Source organism: Buteo buteo, chromosome 3, assembly GCF_964188355.1.
Source record: "Buteo buteo chromosome 3, bButBut1.hap1.1, whole genome shotgun sequence".
In the NCBI taxonomy this organism is placed as follows: Eukaryota; Metazoa; Chordata; class Aves; order Accipitriformes; family Accipitridae; genus Buteo; species Buteo buteo.
In genome coordinates this window covers 43,164,289-43,188,682 of record NC_134173.1, presented here as the reverse complement: position 1 = coordinate 43,188,682, position 24,394 = coordinate 43,164,289, and the positions used below count along the sequence as shown (strand labels likewise).

At 41.5% G+C, this 24,394-nt stretch overlaps 1 protein-coding gene across 1 annotated transcript in view; it reads right to left on the bottom strand.

Annotated features, from left to right (window-relative positions):
• The window catches only part of KCNB2 (potassium voltage-gated channel subfamily B member 2), a 194,520-nt gene extending 170,940 nt beyond the window's left edge, over positions 1 to 23,580 (bottom strand). Inside the window, exons 1-2 of the mRNA XM_075023441.1 lie at positions 23,447 to 23,580; positions 7,469 to 8,147 (exon numbers count right to left, since the gene is read on the bottom strand). Of these exons, the coding sequence (XP_074879542.1) occupies positions 7,469 to 8,047 (579 nt within the window). The 5' untranslated portion in view covers positions 8,048 to 8,147; positions 23,447 to 23,580. The remainder of the gene's footprint in view (positions 1 to 7,468; positions 8,148 to 23,446) is intronic.
• Positions 23,581 to 24,394: the final 814 nt, after the last annotated feature.

Genomic DNA, 24,394 nt, shown 5'->3' with positions numbered 1-24,394 from the left:
AGCAGTCATCGTAGAGTTAAGTTGCTCTCCTAACTTAAGAAGGACACATCAGGCTGGGATAAATTGGAGTAATGCTCTCTATCCATTATGGCAAAGGATAGCTATTCTCATGCAGATTGTACCTGCTGCTAATTCACTGTAATCGCATATATTCTAAAACCTAGCACGTTTCTCTGTGCAAGAGCTACTCTGTGATTCTGTGAACGGTGTTACAAGTGCAGGCACACTCTAGCCATTACTTTAAAACTTTGTTTTGCAAAACATTACCAATTAGATCTTATTCCAAATATGGAGAATGGATTTCCCCAATTTTTAAAATAATTATTCTCACCTTCTTTCCCCCTTTAACAAGACTCATCATGAGTCCTCTTTAATTTTCTTTAATGTATCCATAAAACCAGAGTCAGTGAAGCACCTCCTCACAGCTCCAGGAAGGAAAGATCCCTTCCCTCTGTTCATACAATGAACAGGGATATTCCCTGGTGCCAGTGCTTGAAGCTGGTGATTGTCTGAATATGAGTCACTGCATCTTTGCCCCTGGCACTGCTTCCAAAATTTCAGCATCTGATTTACTGAGAAATAAGTGTCAATAATAAACAGGTCAGTTCAAAGGACATTTTACTCATTTTATTCCAATAGTAGTTTTTAGTAAGTTCTTTTAATAAGTTTACAGCAAGACCTTTCAGCACACCACAGATAAGATCTCAGGGCTGGAGGGAACCTGTATGTAACTGAGGTATTAAACACCTCTGGAGCAAGACAGATCAGATGGTAGCTCTATTCCCATGATACTTAGGCTGACCAAAAGTGCTGAATCATGGGTTACATGATACTTCATATAAGAAGTATAAAGAAGGTAAATAATCTTTTAATGACCAACTCGGCAGTGAGCATGCACAAGCTCTTAAAACAAAATCAATTAACTACTGTCAGTCTACTGTGTTCCTTGATATAATATCTATTGAAAAACAATATATTCACTTATCATTCAAGACATTAAAACACTTTAGTTATTAAATATAAATGACTAGGATCAAATATAATCTCTTTGTCTTACAGTCACATTGACTGACTTTATTGTTTGGCACAAAAAATAACTTCACCTTAAAAGCAAAGAGGGGTAATAAGTGTCCTGGTCAGAAACGATGGTGAGATGAAGATACATATTTATTACCAGTGACCATCCTCTGTGCTTCACCATAACTTAGTTTCAGCAGACAAATGCCTTTCTTTAAAGTATTGGGAGTGACAATGCAAACTATAACATCCCTGGTAGTACATTCAAATAAAGGCTTATAACAGGATTCCTTCCCAAAATAAGTTGAAACCAGAGGTCAAACAGAAGTTCAACCCACACATCAGCTAGAAAATACTACTTATCTTCAATGAATGTTATCACACTCTGAGGTATACTATATACAATACAAAAACTTGTGGGAATTAAAATAGTACAAAAGCCATTCCTCACACTTTAAAAAAGAGATGGCCTTAATTCTCCATCATCTTCATCCTTGGTCTATAGTTAGATGGGAAAGCACATAGAATATAAGCTTTTGTAGGGAGAAATGTTTACAAAATCAGGATGACACAGAACATGTAAACCTAAACTGAGGACATAAGCAAGAGAAGTGTTTTGTTCATATAACATAACGAAGGATGTAAACATAACAAAAAGTATTTCTTTCACTTGAACGCTTCAATATTCTTAGTGCAAACATTCAGCTGTTGACACACACTTTTCTATGTGTGATAGCTCTTCTTCGCAATACAACCAACCAGTTAAAAGTTTCCTGAAGTCCTCTGAGCATATATGATGTGACGTTCAACCCAAAAAGAACCAGTAGTATACCATCAATTAGGGTTCACCCCTGAATGAACACTGTGTGACAATCTAGGAGATAATTTATAAGGACTTGCAAAGGAATACTGAAATGTCTTATATGACACTCAGCTCTGTTCTGAAGTCATGCATAATGACTCTACTAATTTGCACTTACCCCAGGACATAAGCTGCTCTACAAAGTCTAAATAGGTATGAGAGTTAGCATGAATTATATATAAAACAGACCTATGGAAAATAAGAATTGGGCCCCTAACATATAATAGGTGTGTCCCTTCTTGGCAAGTCATTGTAGCAAGCCTAGCCATAATGCACCTGGTAGCTAAATAAGTATCAGTGGCCTGAATCTCCTCTTTCATGCTGCTTTTTTTTTTTCAAAGGAATTTTTTCACCTAGGGGATTAGTTACTGAATGCAGCACACAAACTCCTCACGATTTCCAGTCAGGCTTGGGATAATTATACCTTCTGTAATCCACAATCCACTAGTTAGCTGATAAATTAGTGTGCTTTTCACAAAGGAGGAATACTCATGCTACAGTCAGTAATGCAAAGCAAAAACAAAAACCTCAGAAAACAAACCCCGAGAAAAAAGAAATCAACAAAATAAAATAAGGACAAATGAGCCATGCAGTGAAACAAATAGAATTAACAGAGAACACTTCCAACCCCATCAGGTTTCACATAACTTTAAAGAAGGTAAACTCCATGCTGCAGAGCCAGAAAAGCCAATATTTTATCCTCTTGCATATGTACATCAACAGGGGTTATGCAAAAAATCAAGGACAGAGTGTGACTGACCAGTAATTTTTTTAATGACTTAAATTATTTATACTACCTTTTATACTCGATCAATTAATAGTCACATTGAGCTTTAAGGAAATATTCATGTGAGAAAGAATGACTTGGACAAGAAAGACCTGTAGAATCAATCCCAAGCAATTACTCTCCAGTTGCATCCAAAGGGCCAACCTGTGATATAAAATACCAAATGGAAAATCTAAGTGATATTTATTGATAATATTGCTGTAAGGCACTTACACTCTTGTAGATGAAAGGTGATTGAGTCAATGTCAGATATCTTTAGGCAGACATAGGCTTTCCATTTCTCCTAGGTATTCCACTTATTTCTGAACTCATTCATTCTATAGTAGATCATCTGCACTAGAAACATTCCGTATTTATTTAGGATTTAGTCCAAATGAGTTTCATCAATACAAAACAAGTGTGAGAAAAGAACCAGGCTCTTGGATTCTATAAACAAGAATGAAAAGAAGAGCTCGTGCATTAACACTTTCAAAGAAACATTAAATTTATGGGTTCACTTGATTCACAGTCATTCCAAAGTAAGGCTCCTCTGATTTTAAGTGCACTGCACAGAACAATAGAACATAGATGTAGTTAAAAAGGTGTCAGCTCAGCTAGGTTCATCCTTAATATCCCAGTTCAGCAAGGTGCTGAACTGTAGGCACTTATGCAATCCAGCTGCAGTCAATTCACATCCACTGAAATCAATGCTCATTCTGGTATCCGTTGAGGACTTTCATACCACTGATAGGTTGGTCAGAGCTGCTACTGCTCTAAGGAGGCTGTTACAGGTCCAGCAACTGTAATTGGAAGACCACTGATGAGTGTTTTTTACTTTCTGGTGGAAAACTCTAAGGTGAAAGACAAGACTTTTCTGGAGAGAAACAGATGTACCATGACCCCACTCTGGAGAAGGTCTATTCTGCTTCAGATCCCTCTGCCATAAAGTTTCATAAAAAGTTTTTGTTTTGGTTTTGCTTCACTATGCATTAGTAAAATAACTTTTTTCAAATGGAGTTTTCACAAAATACTGGTTACACAATAAGTATAAATAAATGTCTGGTCTAAAAACTCAGATGTTACTCTGAATCAAAGAATGCCAGACTCTCGCAAAACTCTGTGGCTTGGGGACCAGGCTTTGGGAATTCTCTGAGATGTAGAATACACAAAATTCACGCTCTTCATAAATCCCAGCACTGCTTCTCATTTCATGTCACCGTGCATGTCTGAAATGGCCAAACTTCTGGACATCTTTGTCTTAATGCTACTTAAAAAGTTTATGAATGAGAACACGGGAAAATCTAGGCAAATCCTGTATTCCTTCATTAAGACCTCTACTGAATTCACAGAGAGCTTTGCTGGGGTGAGGACTAAGCAAGAACTGCTGTGCCTAGAGTAAGTATATTCATTGGTGACTGAGATGAGGAGCACACCTGCATTTACTAAAATTAAAAAAACCTCACATAGTAAAGTGTGCCTGTATTGTGCAACAGTACTTGACCCACAATATTCCTTTCTTACTAGCTAACCATAGTTTTCATTTCTTGCCCCACATCCTTCTTGCTCTCTCCTATTTATTGTCACAGATCCTGTAAAATACCTGCTGCTCATACGCTGTCACTTTGTTGTGTCTCACCTTGCTGTAAGTGAATTCAATGGCAAACCTTCATCGACCTCAAAGGGAGCAGTATTTTTCCTGAGATGCCTAATCCAAAGCAGGACTGCCCCTTAATTCAGTAAGCTTTGGATCAGACCTAGAAGGGATCTTAGCAGAATCAAGAAGTGGCAAGACACAGCCACATACCAAAACCACACCTGAGTGTTTATCTCTCATTCCTAATCTTTTACGTGAAAGGGATTAAAAAGCAAGTTGTTCCTGTCAACTGCTTGGGTGCTATACATGATCTGAACGATTGAGAGGCATCTGTAGGACAGCTATGCACATTGGCATGGTTTCATCTCTTTCTATAGAAGTTCAAAAGGGAGCAAATATTTGAATTCGAGGCTTCACGGTAATATTTCCTCATTTGGTTCCCAACTTCCCCCTCTCAAAATCCCACCATCCTTTCTACTGCTACAGATGAAAGAAGATGGTTCTGCCTCTTGTTTCAGGACAAACTAGCACCTTACTACATAACCGAGCAAAAAATGAGAAATACGAAAGTGATGTTACCCAAACACTTCAGATAAAACCTTGCCACAGAGCCTAACACAGTCTGTGATGACTCCAGACTGTTTGGAAGTACATCCACCTGATTCCAGCATACCTTGTTTTATATGCAACTCTGCTTGTTTGCTTATGTTCCCCAAGTCTGAATGTGCTGCAACAGTTTTTGCTCTCCTTTATGTCATTCAGTCAAGTTTCCACAGCCATCTTTGAGATGCCATAGGTGTATCTGACTATAGTTTTGGCTCATATATATATTTACAGACTGAGGGTTGCTACAAAGAGAAACTGAGTGCATGTAACACAGTGACTTCCAGTTGCTAGAATCACAGAAACCACATCAAATGGAATTAGACAAAAGGCAATTGAAATAATGAAAACCACTGCAACATGTATATAAGCGCAATGTGAAACTCCCTGTAGCAAGAAAGCACAGAACTATAACCAATCAATCAAACCAGGAGATGAGGAAAAAGGGAAATAAAAAGGTAAAAAATAAATATTTAGACATCTTGGGAAATGAAAGAAATGGCCACTTTCATTTGAGAAACCTGAGGAGAAATCCAGCCTGAATGGCCAAAGGGGGATTTTCTTAAAAGCTCAGAGTTGGCATAACTCCTTTCAAGCAAATCCATGACAGGGCACTGTTAAGTCTTGAGAGGAGTTCGGTCAATGGCAAGCGCTCATGCAAGTTTAACCATCCTGTATTTCTGCATTTATCCTCCAAGCAAAAGAATGAATGTGAGTCACAGGCAAAGAACCTAAGAATCAGTATTTTAGTTTCACCCCATTCATCTGGTCCATCTTAATGTGTTGACTCCTACCTAGTCTTAGGATGTGTCTCAAACCCTATAGGTAATTGCCTTCTTTTCCATGTTAAAAAAAAAAAAAAAAAAAAAAAAGATTCCACAAACAAACACTTGGGTCTTCTCTCCCCTCACCTCTGCCTGATGGGTATGGTGTGAGATGTAGCCGAGGCAGCGCCTATGGCCAAGCGAGCTCCCGGCTTGGCCACAGCGTGTCCCAGCCGTGTGGCTCCGCGGGTTGCTCCTCCCGCCTGGGTCCGGGAGGAGGAGAGGTCTGTTACAGACCACATCAGTGATGTTTCAAGCCGTGGAGGACTGAGAAGCTGGTCCCTGACTCCTGCAGGCTGTGTAGCAGCTGTGTCACAAAAGTGCTGGGGGCACTGATGGATGCTAGCTTGTACCAGGGGATCACGGTGTGTAACACAGCCTCCCTGAACCCTTTTTGGCACAACTTACGCCCATCTGCTTCCCCTCTGCTCTTTCTCCTGGAGAGGAACATATGGCCTAGAATATGTATCTCAGAAGCAGAAAACGTATTCGTATTGCTTTCTAAAATATTCTGAATACTTTCTTTTTTCTCCTATAAGCTTTTATTCCAGTTATGAACATTATATTCTGGCACAATAAATATTTTTTTTTACAAATGTGAGTCCTTGCTTAAATAGTTAGGCAGCCCACAAGAGAAAACTAAACTAAAAAAAAAATTGTGTATTGCACCGCAACAGTAAGAAGTTGCTATCGCAAGAAAAATCTTTGCCAGGATTCTGGTTTTTGTCCATTCCACCATCATATTTTAATACTTACCTTAGTCCAATAGTGTTGCATCCAACAACAAATCAACAACAGAAGAAAATAAAGCCACAGTTAAGCTTGACATGAACATCTGAACACTGAACATTTTTGCTCAGAGTGGTTCAAACTGGAAACAAGCTTCCACAATTTACCTCACATTAAATAGTACCTCACATCACAAATAGAACAATGACGTTCCTCAAGAAGCAAGAAAATCTTCCTTTTAAATAGCAGTACCAACACCTGTGTGTGCAGTCCCGCTTCTCTAACAAGGGAAAAGTTTTCCACTATATCAGTGAGACTTTTGCCAGCTTGCCTGTTTGAAGACAGCGGTACTGGAACAAGGCTTCATCTGAATGTTTCCGCATTTCTGCCTGAATATATACAAATTTTACATATAGATATATATATGTATGTATGTGTGTGTTTTTATATGTATATAATATATACTTGTTTATATACATATATATGCATACATACAAATATATATTTTTTTTAATACTTTCTACAGAACACTCTAACTGTGGATCACAAAAATGTAGGATAAGAGAAGACATACTGCAATCCTTGCTCAATGTAAAACCATGCCAAACAGCGGCTGTTGACACTATTCTTTGATAACCTATCCAGCACACCTCAAGAGACACAGATATCATACTTATGCAACGCCTGTAATAGGACAAGTAGCAATACTGAAATGTATGTTTCTCATAACCAAATGCTTTTCTAACAGAAAAGTAGGTAGTGCTCTCTGGTTGTATTTTCATTGAAGCATTTAATATGAAGTCCATTAACAAATGCACAGATGTTTCTGATTATATTCAACAAAAGTAAAGTGCAGCAGTTGCCTAAAATCAACTGAAGTCAACAGGATTCCTTCTGCTGATTTCAGTGGGGTTTAGGACATATTTGGGTATACTCACTTCATGATATGTAGATTTTTAGATTCTTCTTCTCTCTAAATATTTTAGTGAAAGTTGTTGATTCCTGCATGTCAGAAACATGGCTCATGAAAATGTTTTCTACTGTCTTTGCGTTAAGCCTACTGTTTACCTTACCTTTGCTGCCACGGATGAGTTGGGTTTCTCCAGCAAGTCCCAGAGCTTCTTCCTCTTCTCTGGGCAGCAGGTATTATCAAACTCTTCCCCTTCTCTCTCTCGCATTGTCTCTGCCTCTCTCCTCAGCTCCTCATTCATCTGCTCTTTCTTTTGATGATACCTTGCCTGGCAGCAAGATTCTAAATATATCTCATCAATCCCCCAGTAATCAAGCTCCTGGCCAAAAGAAAGAGCACACATTTCTTCCATCATATGTAGTTTCCCTGTCCTGTAGAAATTCAAAATGGAAGTGAAAGCCCCTGGGTGACGATCAAAAAAATATTCATTTTCATTTAGATTATAGTCATCACATACTTCTAGCAGAGATTCATGAGTATTGCAGTCTCTGAGCTTTCCTAATCGTGTCCTTGGAAGTCTGTCCAAAGTCCTCCACAGCACTTCATGGTTGAGCCCACCAACATTTATTTTAACTCTCCGTGAGCAGGCTTTGCTCCTAATGATGTCCACTGGTTCTGGAGGCAGAGAAAGGGTGGACCTTGAAGACTTTTTGTTGATTCCTGGTGGAGCTTTCTCGGCCATTCTGAAAAAGATGCAGTTGTAACACCAGAGTCTTTAGGAGGATGAGCTTGGAGACTACAAATATTTGGGCAGAGTCCTCTTCAGAAAGACGGCTCCATTCCTGAAGTTAAAGAAGACAAAAAGTTAGAATATTGCAATGTACAATATATTCCCCAATATCTCTCTCTCTCTCCTTCCATGCTTTCATATGCAGATGAAAATTTAATGATGGTAATTTGCTCTCTCTACAGTGAGACTCTTTTGTGGTAGTATGTAGAACCACTGGAACAACTGGAACAGCTAAGAGGACTATGTTTAAGCAAAGGAAAAAATTCACTGGAATTTCTGCATTCATGAAAATCAACTGTGACAGTTTGTACAGAGGACTTGGGGTTTTGTTGCTTTGTTTGTTGTTTGGGGTTTTTTAATCAGTTTCTGATGCAGCCATGTTAGCTTAATCTGATTACTTACCAATTAATTTTTGAGGTGTGCTAATGGAAAGATTGTAGGGATACCCATAAGGAAAAAGTGAGACAGAGGCTAGCTTCCCTTTTATTGAAAAATTCAAATTTGGGAGATACTGAAACTGAATAAAACAATTAGAGCATATCAAAATCTCCTGGGAAACCAAACTGCTTCCCTCCCTCTCCCAACTCACATCTTGATTTGCTGTATTATTTCATGGCCAAACGTTACTCATCAAACAATTCAATTGCCATCCTGACAAGTCAAATTTTCTAGCACCAGACACTGCTGATTTCTTTACAAATAGTTCAAAAGAATCCTAACTCTTTTGCAGCCAACTGACCAGTAATACGTGTTATATAGGTAAGGACTGTGCATGCTGTTCCCTGACTCCTCAAAAAGTCTCTTCTCTTGTTCACCTCTTAAGTTGCTACAGGGATATGACTGCATGACAGCAATCAGCAACCTCAGTTTTAATAATCCACAAGTGCATCCTCACTCACTGTGCCTAGTGCTTCAGTGAACTCTGAAGTGCAGCTGTTCGTCACCAAACCTGGAATATCACTATCAAACAGGAAGGAAACCCACACACCACCTCTACTATGGTCAATTATCTGACACAGTGCTTAAATAATAACCTAGCAATGGTATCTTGGCCCAAAGGGAAGACTATTAAGAATGCTTAGACAAGCTTCTCTTACAAAGTAGGAAAGTCCTCAGTAATTTCCCTGAGCTGACATCTCCTCCCATTCTCTGCAAATCAACAATTCAACAGTCTGGTCTTTTTTTTTTTTTTTTTCCAGTGAAGTAACTCCAGCTTTAAAAAAGCATTTGATATTAAAAAGAATTTGATCCTCTTTGCAGAGTAAGCATGAAGGTTGTGATGGGAGGGTTTGTTACCTATAAATACATCGGGGTAAACACCAGAGAGGGAGAAGAACTATTTGTACTAGAGGACCATGACGGCACAAGAAAAAATGGGTACAAACTCACCGTGAAAAAAGGTGAAAATCTGAAAGGGAATTAGAAGGTCACAAAGACCAGATTCTCACCAGAGCAGTGAGGGTCTAGAATAATCCCTTACTAAAAGTATCAGGAAAAACAAATAATTATTTCAGCATGTCATCTGACATGCTTATGACAGTGTTGACTATGTTGCTAGTATAAAATTAAAATTACTAGACCTCATTATATGTAAGCTTTAAAAGTTCCTCCACCAACAGATAAAGTAATAATAAGGCTCAGCCATGTATGATACAAGTATTAACAGACTTCTACATCCAAAACATCAGGGAAAAGGAAAATTACCCACCAGACTAATATTTACATTTACAGATTTTTTGTTGTTGTTGTTGTTGAGTGCACAACTTATTGTCTTGTTAACCCCCATGATGGCAACAGCCCAAAACACCACCCTGTTGGCAATTTCACTGCCAAGCTGAACCTACTTCAAAAACACAACAGCCAAGATATTCTGCCTCTTCCCAACCTACCTCCAGCACTGCACTGTGAAGCTCCCTCCTCATCTCCCAGTGCAACGCAGAGCACCTCTGTGCCTATTTACGTAAGGGATTAAGCCTGTAACATTTACCTTCATTCATGAAAAAGATAATCTGATAACTTAACTTGCAAAGATAAATGTCATATCAAAATCAAAGCCCTGATATCAGTAAGTTTACATAATATATATCCCTTTCTGTTGTGCTTGTTTTGTGTTTTCCTTTTTTTTCTTCTTCACCTTGGGTTGATTTTTTCTCTGGTTTTACCCTCCTTATTGCCTGACATGCAAGGGGATGATGGGGGGACTTCTGAGAAGGGGGGGACTCAAGTCATCGCAAGGTCTCCCCACTTAAGCACCTCCTAGTGGTCTGTGATGCATTTATCGGTCTTCTGACACAGAGACAACTACACAAACACTAAGCAGTTATGAGAGGGTTTTTCTCCACAGAGGAAATACAACCTTTTTTGAAAAAATCCTTTTAGACTTTAATGCACAATAATGTTTCTCCTTTAAAGGATGTCTTACATAACAAAACACAAGAATTTAAGAAATTTATAGAGAGGTTCTGTCATCCTCCATTAAATCAGTCAAGTCTTCAGGCAATTTCTACAGAGGTTCACTAGTTTATTCACTATTGAATCTCAGGGATTTCTTCTTTTTTCAATTAATATGTATACCCTGATATTAGCAATACCAAGTAAACCACAGTAGAAATCAAGCAGTTGATCTGATTAATCTTAGCATAACCATATCCTCATTTGCTTTTCTGATTACAAAAAACAAAGATTCACAAAACTATGCATTGTTTTAGCTTTTATGCACTGTAGTTACCACAGAGATTTGTTAAACAATGCAAAATTATAGTGTCACCAAGGCTGGTCTAAAGCTGATAAAATATTTTCTGATTTGTTAGTATAATTATTGGTTGCATCTTCCTACTTGAGGAAACATGGCTTTTCTAAAAAGCTTTAAAAATCCTGGTTAACTGTGGTCATACTGAAGTCAGCAGTGAAACACCATTAAGTTTAGTGTAGAGAAGACTGGATCCGAGGTGCTATATATGTACGTATGTACCAGGGGATGAACCAGCATCCACAACATATAGCACTCTGAAAAGATAAAAAATAAAAAGCATTTTCCCCAGTGAAGAATCTTGAAACGTGAGGGCTATTTTTGCCTTTTCTCAGAGCTTCTTTCATTGAAATATATACAAGCAGTGGACTACATAACTTAAAAAAAAAACAATTCTTTTAGTTTGCTGCCTAAGTGCCTTTCTTCACACCTTCTTTTGTTTTCTGCTAATAATTTTTTAAAATTTCTTCCTGCACAGCTTTTCCCCAAGTCTGGACTACAGACCCTGTATTTAACTCTGTATTGTATTTAACAATTTGTATTTAACAAAAAATTGTTTGTATTTAACAAAAACGTAATCAATAGCCTCTACTTTAAGTACATAACATTTTTAACTTTATAATCCACATTATAAATTTCACACAAAATCACCAGATCTTTCATTATAACAAAATTATGCAAGTGAGGGTGCCTTTACAATTCATTAAATAACCTTTCCGGACTTTAGCTACTGCAACTAACTCTTCAGACACTGCAATTTTTGCCCTGGGAAGGTTTAAAATATTTTTCAGTTTAGTTTTTTGCCTTAACTGTTTGGCTGTGCACAACTCTACCATGCACTTTGTCCACCACAGGCTAGTGAGAAATGTGAGTATTCCTGGGCAGGCAGGCAAAGCCAGCCTGCTGCTCACCAGCTCTGCTTAGCAGTATCAGTAGAGAAAGACACAAATTCTAACCACAGATATATAAGAGCAACTCCAGATAAACCCCATATTCTTTCCTTGCAATAATAAAATGATTTTGTAGGAAAATACCTGTAATATTGAATAAAACTCTTTGAAATCAAAGCCAATTCTTTGCATTAAATAAAAGTTAAAACTACTACTCAAAAAGCTAGGGAAAGCAGAACTAAGGTTAAGTGTCTTCCCCCACACCATATGCATATGGTTTTTAACGGTGTGGTTCCCCCTGCACCAATCCCTTCTGCTTTAAGTGAACAGGTTACCATTTCTTTTCATCTTTCTCATTCACTATTTGGCCTCTGATGTTATTTAGCATGTCCTAATGCAAACCCAACACTACACGCAAAGTGGTGAATTTCCCTCAGGGAGGTCTCACTGTCCTACCTGAGTGCTTCCAGGGTATCCCAGAGTTTCCCTTCCCAACATCACTAGGAGGTCACTATTGCCATTGCTTTATAATGGAGAAATGAAGGTCATAGATGCCTGAAGTATCCAATAATTTTGGCTGCTCAAATTGAGATAGCTGTTTTTTACAGAATCCTTAGAATTTTTGTCACATTTGATGGGCATGCCTTCATGAGCAGCTTAAACCCTCAGGCACAGGAACTCGGTTGCCTGTGCTGTCATGTTGCCGGAGTGTCGTCTGGCACGGCACAGTTAGGACTCTCCCAAATAATCTGCAGGGATGGCTGGAGAGTCAGCACGCTCCAAGGTCTGCTCCTAATAAGTGCTTTGTCCGCAGCCATCTGCTTTGGAGCCGAGGTGAGTTTAACCACACGCACAGAGGTCACCATGCCAGCTGGCCCGAGCAGCACCGGCCCCTTCCATGGACTGCGTGTGCAAGACCTCATTCCAAACAGATTCACATCCAAGCTACTTTTGCATGTCTCAGTCATAAACTTCCCTACCAATCTCTGCCATATAAATTGTGTCAAAGAAGGTGGAGATGTTACACTACACAAACACGCTTCACTGTCGGAGCATGTCCTCCGTGTCCATTTAAAGCACTGTGAGGAAAAAAGTACATGATACATAAGAAAAGGCTGTATCATAAGGCCCCCAGGAAAGGGAAGCAAATTTGCTTTGTTCTGACTTTTAAGAGACAAACCTCTACCATTTTTGTCAGAAGATGTCATTTTGTCAAAACTTGCCACATTGTTCACAAGGCAAGATTGTATTAATTCATTCTCTGGCTTTGGAAAGAAATGGAAAAACTTTTCAGAATTTGTTGAAAGTCTGTCTTCAACATTTTTTAAACAAAATCTAGATTTCTGGTTCTACGTGTACTGATGTTTAATCATTTTTTTTAAAGGTTAAGAAAGCTCTGGATCAAAATTAGGCATTTTGAAAATATTAAACAAAATAATTTGGGTGATCCCATTCAATGTATTTTTTTTCAGGACTGGAAAATCTAACTTCAATGTTTTTTCTTTTTCCCAGTCAAAACTGCTCACTGCAATCCAGAAGAATCTGGGGAGATAATTGTTGCATTGACTGTTTGGCTATTAAAAATTACTTATAAAAGTGTGACAAAAATCAGATCTGCAGTCTGTATATAATGCAGATATAGATATGTTACACTTTCCAGAAAAACTAGCTTTAGCTTTTTGTAAGCATAACATCAGGGGAAGTTCAGACTGGACGTTAGGAAAAGTTCTTCACTGAGAGGGTGGTCGGTCCCTGGAACAGGCTCCCCAGGGGACGGGTCATTACACCAAGCCTGTCAGAGTTCAAGGAGTGTCTGGACAATGCTCTTAGTCATATGGTTTAGTTTTTAGTTTTAGGTAGTCCTGCGAGGAGCAGGGAGTTGGACTCAATGATCCTTATGGGTTCATTCCAGCTAGAGATATTCTATGATTCTATGATTCTAAAAAGCCTTAGAAAGCCTGTGCCCACCTCAGCATCTGACTCTTAGTTGTGAGTGAGTTAGTTGTGACAAACTAATACATTTCTACTGAGTAAACAAATTTTTAGAGCTTTATATGCAATCTTATTCGATTGTATGATTCTGTTTTTTCCAACTTCTGCTCTGCTGTAACATCTCTGCTACCACGTTTCAGCTATCAAACATCTGTTCTTTGTTTCAAAATATGAAGACCTGCAGTTTCTTAATGGTGAGCTGTGGGATCTTAATAGAATTTTCTCTTAATTTCAGTTTTTTAAAAAATGGCTCTAAAACTCTGAATAAAACCATCCCGCTCAAATGAGGTGTTCGTTATTTCCATTTCCCACCTTTGCAGAAGTCACATCTCATACAGTTAAGGATTGGCAAGCTGAAGGCAGGAAGTGTCAGGAAACATGTCAAAGTAATCCTGAGCATCGCGTGTATGTCTCAGACTCATATCCATATGCAGGAACACATGCATGCACGCACAGGAGAGAAGTAGCTGAGATTTGATTGTCCAAACTATCGGTGATAGCACTTGGGCTCAAGTCCTCCGAGCCGCGTAGCTGAAACCACTTGAAGGGGGTTGACCTGAAGGGGCAAAGATGGAGACTGAGCCTGTCTCCCCTGTGACAGAGCTTCCCTGCAAGCAACGGCTGGCTCATGCCAGACCACAACCATGGTCAGAGCCATCACTGGTGGGTGGCAGGGAGTGTAAGGGAGCTGGGTCCTTCCATAAGCGAAGACCAAATTGCACCTGTAGCCTTGAGAGCTCTGCTTACAGCTATGGATGGGTTAGTCTACGGAAAGTAAGATCTTGCTTTGCAACTAAATCCTGCAAAAATAGCTTTTGGGGCATTAGTATGGCTAACTGGTCTAAAATGATGATTATTTCTATTTCATAAGAGACCTCACAGATGATTTATTTCTGGTATGTGAAAAATTAAACGTTGGCTGCACAAAGTCTCAGAGATCTGCAGGAAACACTCGAAAAAGATGTGGCCTTTTACAGACGAACTTTTCAAATCAACTAAATCAGTCTGTCTGCTAACTCCCTGTTCTCACCATCTTGAGCACAGAAGTGTCTTTTAGATGGATGAGCTGAACTTCACCAAAGAGCTGTAGACTCAGAGGCTTTATATACTCCCTAAGAGCCTTGTATAAGAAAAGCCAGACAGAAATAAGTAAGGAGACAGAAGACAGAAGAAGAGGGAGAGTATAACTGATAAAACGTTTGTAAAATCTTGCAGTCACAAGAGCTTGGCTGTTTTGGCCTATCTGAGTTTTCTAACTCCTCCAATAGCACTTGCAATTACTTGCTGGAGCTCTTACTCAAGGTAAAGCCTTGTGACTGGGCCCTAGACCCCACTCCAGGTGATGTGGACAACTTTATACCAAAAGGCTGAATGGTCTTGACAGTGTTCAGTGTAACTTTACCTCAAGACTCGTATGGAATTTAGGACTCAAGTGGCCTTTTTGAGTAGGACCTCACCACAACTCTGGAGCTGAGAGTTGGGTTTGGAGCACCCCCTCGGACTGCACTGAGGTTCCAAGAGAGTGATGAACAGGGATTTGCAGTCCATCCCAGGACTGAATCAAGGTCACCACCAGCCTTTATTCCAGACCAGGTCTGGTTCTCTGTCTTTCCTTATTAGCAATGCTCTGCTGTTGGTGCTCGTGACAAGTGTGGCTATATGATCCTTACAAAACAATCCTGTTGCGTTCCTGCTCGGTTTACAAAAACATTTGCATTTCCATTGCAGCCCAGGTTGAAGCATCTCTTGTTTAGGATGTAATTGTCTGTCGTGTCTGCACTTTACTATTTATGTTTACAATTGGTTGCTAAGGGCTGAGTTATTGCTTTCACCAAAGATACTGTGTTTCACTGCATATTTAGCCTTTCCTGGAAATTTCAGAGGGGATGAGCTATCAGAGAAGTACAAGGCCAAATGGTAGATCATTTTCTTTAATTTCAAACAACCAGAAATTACAGAAATGTGATTATGTAAGATCCTCATTTCAGGGCTAAATCAGACTACATATTTATATCCCAGCTAGTACTCTGGATCCACATTTTTAATTGGTGCTTCCATACAATTCTTTGAGAATGTACAGATATTACACATACAGGATACAGTAATAATAGTAAATACATTAATATTAATAAATTAGAGCTTTGAATTGCAATTTATTCATCCACCACTTTTTTTTTTCTAATTGCATTGCAGTGGATTAAGATGATGGAGGAGATTGTCAGCACATAATTTGTTCTTTGAGGAGGCACTACTGTAACCAGTTGTCCTAAAATAATTTGGTTTAGGGCTATTCTGAACATGTTATCTTCTATAACCCTTCAATCTTCCACTGCTCCCTACCAATAACAGTGCTGCCAACTAGCTGAAAGCACTGAAGAACTTCACAGATGTCTTTTTGTTCTCCTGAAGAAAAGCTCATACAGTGTAGTACTGAATGATGACTCTAGGTTTCTAGGCAGGGAAATATTACATAATATTATTGTATATACACAGAGAATGATGTCTGAAGCAACAAGGCACATTGAGAAGGGTCAGATTTTATCCCTTTTTGAATGAAACCACACCCAAAACTCTGGCTGTGGCACTATGTCCAGAATCCTAGCATAATGTTTGAATTTTCTAATAGAGGATAAACATGCAATGCTACAATCCTAGATCTACAATTAAGGAAAGCATGGTTGTATTCATAAGTAACTTCTTTGGAAATTAAAACATTTGGGTTTAACTCCTGCCTCTGTCAAAAATTTCATTTTGAACCATTTCTAACTGGACTGTTCCCTCATTCAGCCAAGGAAAATGTTAGGCCTAGACCCACCTAGACAACAGACAGGAAGAAACACAGCCAAAGATTTCAGTTTGAGATGGGCAGATTTACTCAAGGGATGTTTGCCTCAACCCAATGACTCTACCCAGCAGGAGTATAGCCTACATTCCTATCTCTGGTGCTTCACAGAAGCACTGAAGCTGGAAGGAATGAATCAAGGCCTTGATTTTTGGGTGTCTCAATTCTGACAAGTACCTTTGTACATAGCTGGAAATGTCCCCAAGGTCATAGCATCAGCAAGTCTTCACAAAAAGCTTTTATCATTAAAAATTAAGACAAATTTCAGTCTAGACTTGATTCTGGAGAATCCATCCCTTCAACATTTTGATGTCTTAAACTATGGAATGCCTTGAAAAAAACACCCCAAACTACTACTAAAAATTGTTGTGCAGGGCCTATGACAACCTGTCATCTTATTTTTCCCATCTGAGACAAGCAGTCACCCAGAAAACAGAAAACTTTGACTCCCAACTTTATCTAAAATGGTTTGGTTCCAAATACTGCACAAGGGTATGGCCTGTTTGGGGATTGGGTAAGGGTAAGCTGTTCTTAGCAACTCTAGTTTAACACTGTAGAGAAGAAGCTACACTTCCATTTTCATAGTCACTTTTAGTCCTACCATGAGTGGAGAGAGCGTAAGTTTTGGAAAGCAGAATGTCAAGCCTAAAGGCAGGTGATACAAGGAACATCGATATTTTTGACCCTCAAATTGACCTGACAATTGAAAAAAGTGAGGACTCACTATCATGCACAAGCCCATGCTACTGTTGCTGTAATTCTGAAATCAAGACAGGCTAAAAGGAAAATTTTTATAAAACTGCCACTATAAATTAGTTTATTTACCTCTATCAAGCCAAAATGTATTTTTAAAAGCCACAGCATCCTCTTAAAAAATGTGCTTCATCAGAGCCATCAGTTCAGGGTTTCTAATATTAAACATGCAAGACCCAAGTTCAAAGAAGGGTGTGGGAACCTCTAAGGCAGAATCAACACAATACTTCCCAGTCAGAAAGAAGATACTCTGAACTCCCATCCAGGCTCAGCGCATAAGCAGGATCAAAAGGGACACAACTCACCCAGATGATATTCTAAGCCTGGAAACCTCCTCTTACAAGAGGCACGTAAAACACAGTCCTTCAAAAGAACTGAACAGGGTCCACTCTTTTCAAAATACACCTTGAGGTGGTGGTAGCAACCTATTGATATAATTGCCTGGTTATTAAACATTCTGCCAGGGACCATGTTCATCACTGGTGACTCAAACCTGTGATTTATATTTTGTAGGCTACTGCTGCTACCAATAACCCCCAGGATGACTGCAGGGATGGAGACCACCCTCCCTGTTCCTACTGAGCAAGAATGAGGCAGCCTGCTCTCAAAAGGCAACAGGCATGAGTCTGTAGCTGAGGTGTATGAGCAGTCCTTTGGTTGGGGGGAATCTTGGATTACAAGAGGTGAAATATTTGTTTGCATCATATTAATCTAAGAAAGGCCTAAAAGCTTGATTTTTCTCAGTGAGTACCCTAACCACAAGGCTACTGAACAAAAGCCAGACTTTTTGCTTCTACTAGGTGATCTATAAACAAGTTGGAGCAGTTTAACATTCTCATCCCTTCTTTAGTTCAAGGGTAGCAGAAGCTACCCAGCACTGCTAATGCTACTTTAATGACATGTCTAAATAGAGACTGAAGTGACTATTGGTAGCCAGGCTAGTCCTGAATATAAATTCAAGCACAAGGCCTACCCATTTAAGAAGTTTGCTCTATGTCAGCAATAATGAGAATGCAGAAAGCATGAGATGGAAATATTCTACAAGGCAAAATCGTCTAGTTGGTACTACTGTCAAGGTAGATCAACTCTGTGTGCTCTTAATCTCAGCAACCACTGGATGAGCACGTACAATAGTGTCATTCATAGCTTTGTGATTTCAAGGCTAATTAGGCCAGTTCACTGTTTTGAGTCTACTTAAATACATTAGTGGGATTCTTCTAGCTGCTGCATCCTGCCAGCACTTTCTGCTCAAAGTGTCTCAGGATCTCTCTGAGATATGCAAATTTACACTGAACGTATGGCCATAAATTATAGCGGGACTATCCAGTCATCTGAGAGTACATCCAGCTGAGATGAGGTCATCAACCTTGTGGGTAAACCAAAACCTCACACTTTAAGAGGGCAAAAGACACAACTGAAAACTCTGTAGAAAGCAGCATTATGGCTTCATTTTGAGTTGCTGAGTTTGGTTGTAATTTTTATCTCTATATATTTAAAACACAGATAATTTTCTAAAAGTTAACTATTGATGAGGTACTGTGAAAAACTATTTTATGAACTGCCTTGAGATGTCTTATTAATGCTCTGAGGCAAATTTAGTCTGTATTTGGACTGTACTGCCATAATTGATTTCTATTTCTTAACTTGTTAGGCAATCAGGGGGAGAAGCTCATCTCCACTGTCATCAAAGAAGATTACATTTGAGAGCTTTGTTCAGTTAATTATCAGCACAGCTTTGCATTCATTTCCTCGTTACATGGTTTTACCTAAAGGGCTGATGTTTATTTCCTAACAAGCTAATACCCAAATATGATGGCAGCATGAAGAATACCCTGCAATAGCAAGCATGACTTCCCAGGGAGAAGCACTGACCAGCGTAGCGGCTTCTCCTGTATCACGTGCCGGCGCTGTGATAAGAGAGCTGCTCAGCCCCTCCGTCTAGGCTCAGACTGTATCTGCCCTCGCACAATTTCACAGCGTACCATGGTATCCCTGTCATGGTATTATGAGAGGTAAATTGGTAGATTGCCATTGTTCCTTGTAAAGACTACAATCGCTGCTTATCACAGCCTACTCCTAAATACTAGGAGCTGCATTATGCCAGCATGACATATATTATTTATTAGGTAATAGATTGTTGGTTCTGACTCTCTTGCTGCTCCCAGCAGTGATGCTACTGTCTACTTTTTATAGTCATCCGGAGGAGGAATAGGGCCATATAGAAGCCAGACACCTAAGTCACAGCTGATCTACCATTACGGCTAAATATAGATTTCCTGCATTAGAAACAAATAAATTAAAAACCCCACTGATTTTAGCAGCCTAAGACTTTTCCATTAGTGTTTCCATATTGCTCATGCGGTCACCATATTCCATGAACAAGTACATTCAAAATAATGTTCATTATTTACTGATTATGAAGTTAACGGCATCATACTTTCATGCTGGTGAAAAAAAGTAGCTCCTCAACTTAAAAACTCCTCCGTTTATTCTAGCCCTCCAGCCTTGGAAGAAAGCGATGTATTGCACAGCAAACAAGTGAAACTCCAGGAGGATGCCAATGTGTGACTTGCCCTGGAGTTTCTGCATGTGCTGTAACAAGGACTAGGAAGGACAAAAAGCAGAATAGCCTTTGCAGTCCTTCCAGCTTTAATGGAGAAGAGAGGCAGTTTTAAGCTTAACAGATATTAAATATCTTGACAGATGCATATTATATCTAAGGCTTTTGTGATATTTAGTGATCTGGGAAGCTATACGGGGACTGTCTTTATACCTATAGCTAACCAAGATAAGAAAGTTCCAAGATCTATTCAATAAAAAAATTGAGTTGTTCAGCTTCTCTGCTCACTGTTTATATTTGATCATATGATTTAATATATACACATTTTACTTAGATTGAATTTGAGCATCACTAAGCAATCTATTTACTATAGCATGCAATATGATATCTAAAATTGCATAATGCTCAAGAAAAAATTCAAAACAATAAAATTCTTTCGAAGTCCTTTTCATATAGCTAAAGAATTATAGATAAATGAACATAGGAAGCTATGGGATTGCACAAAAATCTGCATTTACAACAGGAAAAAATCTAATCTATAATGTCCCAAGCAATTTATTTTCACAGTATCCCACAGAACACTGTTGTACATCTTAGAGATCTCTGCAATTAAGAATTTGAAAGTTTATTTTGATTTACAGTCAAAATTATATTTAGGAAGCAGACACTCATTTCTACCTGCTAAAATGTGAGTTAAAACAGCATGTCCATTACATATTATAACATCCAAGAAATTAGATATCCAGTGCCACTACCTCAGCAATAACCATAAGAGAAAGATGCCAGTTACTTATGAGAAATCAAAAATATTTTCTCTTAGGGTGCTCATGTCCTGATAAAAGTAGAAACAGCACAACTCAACAAAGTAAACAACAGCCTGTTTTTATCATGCATCCAAGTTTGTAATATTCAGACACCTATTAGGTAAAAAAACCTTATTTCTAAAAATGAAAAAATTTCCTATAGCAATACTACAGAAAAGGGAAAGTCCTTTCAGAGGCGATCATTACTTAACTCCAAGAGCTGTGAGCATACTGTTGCTGGGTCAGAAGGTATTCTGCAATAACATGATGAGTGAATAGAAATGACCCCTGAAAACATCCAAAAAATTAATTTTGTCTACTCTGATGAAGCTGAAGTGGCTCACAACTTTAAGCGCTTCCCCTTCCAAGCTCCTAGCTTTCCCTCCTGGGCTCTGCCTGTCAGGAGCAGCAGGTCTGTACTCTGGAAGAGCAGACACCTTCAGAGGGGTCTGCAGCGGGATCCCACAGCACTGCCATGCTCCCAGTCACTGCCCCCTTCACCAGATGATACCTCATCTCACATTCACTGACAGTCCTTTCCTCTGAACCATGCAAGGTTGAGACCAGACAGCCCCTCCCCAATGTGCTGTTTATATAAGAACAACATACGGAGTAAAACACTGACTGAAATCTCCTCCAGCAGGTAGCTTTAAATATAGTAGCACCATGAAAAATATTTTACCTGCGCATGTTGTGACATGAAGCTCAAGGAAGTCACATAAGATCAAGATTTTCTTCTAAAAGTCACAGTAGCAAGCTGTTTGGCAAAATCCCAAACGTTGGCAAGAAAACTATTGCGAATCTCGACTCCTCGCCTTGCCTTGAATTGCAAGCCAGAATTTGCCAATTAACTTGCACTTAGGAAAAAAAAGGCTGAGCATGAATAAATAAATACATATGATATGGCATCGTTACGGCATCGGGACATTTCAAAATGCTGAAGCCAATGGAAGTGCTCAGACTGAAGCGTGCTGCTCCAAACAGCACTTCTCCCTCATCTCAAGCTGAAGATGTTTTCATTTTCACTGTCTGCATGTGTCTGAATGAGGCCAACCTGCTGAGCCCCAGTGACAGCGTCCAGCTGAGAAAGACGGAGACGAGAGCAATTTGAACACTGTTGTGAGAGCTGCCTGTGGAAGCATCATTTTTAAAAAAAAAAAAAAAAAAACAAACCACGAACAAAACCACAACAAGGCAGCTGCAAGTTCCGGTAAGGCTGAGCAAAGAGATGGTTTATCAGTTGTTGTCTGAATGGAAAAGACAGCAGCGTTAAGAACTGCCAACAAACTTTTTTGTGTACTGCACCTCATCTCTCTTTCCGGAGCTTTGCCAGTACACCTCAGGTGATCACGGAGCAAACAAATCTGATGAGCGGCATGTACTGACTGACCCTGCTCCCCTGAAAGTTTCTAGCAAAACTCCCTGGGAGGAGGATCACGCCCCAGGCTTGGTAGGACGTTTAGTTTCTCAGACCTTGCCCAGTGTCTAAGGCTCAGTGCTAGCTCTGTACTAACGTGGATACGACTCGCCAGCTGAGCACACTTGAACTCTGAGTGTTTCGAAAGCAAAACCTCACCAGACAGGCTTTCCTCACTCCCAAGCCTGTCCAGCATCGCTGCTATTCCTCTTCTAAACCAATCCTGGCAGCCCCTCAGACCTACAGGATGGGGTCACTGAAATCCTTCGCTTAGGTGTCCTTTTTAATAGCAAGGTTTGATGACTGTGTATTTGCTAAGGAATGTTGCCTCCACCTGATGCTACTGACGCTTCCCTTTTTACACAAACATTTTAAAAGTGACAATTCTGGCAGTGATGCTGGAGATGGTCTCATCTGCAATGAATTCAAATGGCCAAGAAACTGCAAATATACTGCTTATTTATATCTTAATCATTATGTAACTTGAGTTGAACGAAGTCCAAGACCTACTATAAATACGGACAGTACATACATTGGGTACAAACAAAGGTCTACCTTCGCCCGGGCAGTGAAATTCTGATGCAAGGAACACCCTGAACGGTTTGTAGAAACCCTGCAGCGAACACGCTTGTTTATAAAAACACTTAGGTTTTTAAATCTGGGGGACTGACGGCACGCTACGTATCTACAGAAAGCATGTATGCCGCTATATTTTAGACTAGCACAAGGCTACAGGTTTTCTTCTCTGATAGAGGGGATTTTTCAATCCCCGGGTACACGGGGTAATTCAAATGACAGCTGTCTACCGAGAACGCCGAGGTTTTGTATCGTCAGGTTCCCACAAGCGCTATTAGAGCATCGGAAACAAACGACGAGCCTTTATCTTTAAAGCTCACCCACGGCAGGAGGTAGAATACTACGAAATGTCACCCCCCCCCCCCCCCCTTTAGCAGCTCTGAGGGAACAAAAACACAAGCCACGGCTTCCAAAGCGCTCCAGCGTGAGGGCTGCCTTCTCCTCCCTCCAACTGATGCAGGCAGCCGGCGAGGAAACCCCGCGCCCGTCCGGCCCCGCCGAGCGCGTCCCCCTCGCCCGAGGGGCGCTCCCCGCGCCGGGGCCGCCGCCGGGCAGCGGAGCGCGCCCGGGGCACCCCGGGGCTCCCGGCGGCAGAGCCCCGCTCCCCTCCGGCCCGGGCGCCCCGCAGCCCGCCGGGGGCCAGCCGGCGGTGCTCGCCTCCCTCGCAACTCCCACCGGTGCGGGAGGCGTGGATGCCTCGGTCTCTCGAAAACCCCCGAAGAGAACCCAGCGGCAGCCCTCGTCGGAGGAGAGATGCCCGCCCGCTTACCTTGCTCCGCGGGCGCCCGGGGCACCGCCGGGGGCTGGGGGAGGGATTCCCCGGCGCTGGCAGGGGCTGCTCGGGCTTCCCCGGGCACCGCGCGGCCGCCAAAGCCACGGCGAGAGGTTTGTTTTGGTCGCTCCTTCCCGGGGAGGGTTTTGCTCTACATTCCCGGCTCCACATCACCGCCCCCCCCGGCACGGAGAGGACCGGGGGTGGAAAAACCACGGCAAAGGCATCTCCCTCCTACCCCCGGAGATGAAAAGCCGCCGAACCGCGCAGCGCGGCGAGCGGCTGGGGTGGCGGGCGGTGAAGGGGGGCGGGGGGGGGGGGGCCGGGGCGGGCGGGCGGCGGGGGGGGGATAAGAGCGGAGCCCGCGCTGCCCTCGCCCCGCTGTAATCCCCGGCTGCACGCGAGCTGCCGGCTGCCGGCGCGGCCGCCCGTGTCTGCGGCTGTGCGCGGCGGCGGCGGCGGGGCGGGGGGGGGGGGGCACGGCCGCTCCCGGCCGGGGCACGCGGGGCGCCCCCCGCCCCCCCCCCGCGCGCCCCCCGCGCCGCGCCGCCCCCCGCCCGGCTGCGCGCACCCCCGCCCACCGCGCCCGCACACGCTCCGCGCTCCCCAGCCCAGGCAGGGGCTGCGCGCACCCCCCCCCCACACACACACACATACACTCCCCGCATTAACCCCAGGCAGGGGGTGTGCACGCTCCCCCCGCAGCCCTGCCCAGGCTAAGGATGCACACGCACACACACACACACACATATATGCAGACACGCACACTGTATCACTGCCACGGGCAGGGGATGCACACACACACACACACACACACGCTCACGCACATGCATGCTCACACAGAACCCGCACCAACCGCCCCCCAGGCAGAGGATGCACACGCACGCACACACACACAACCCACACTAACTCCCCCCCCCCCCAGGGAGGGGATCCCCCTCTCAG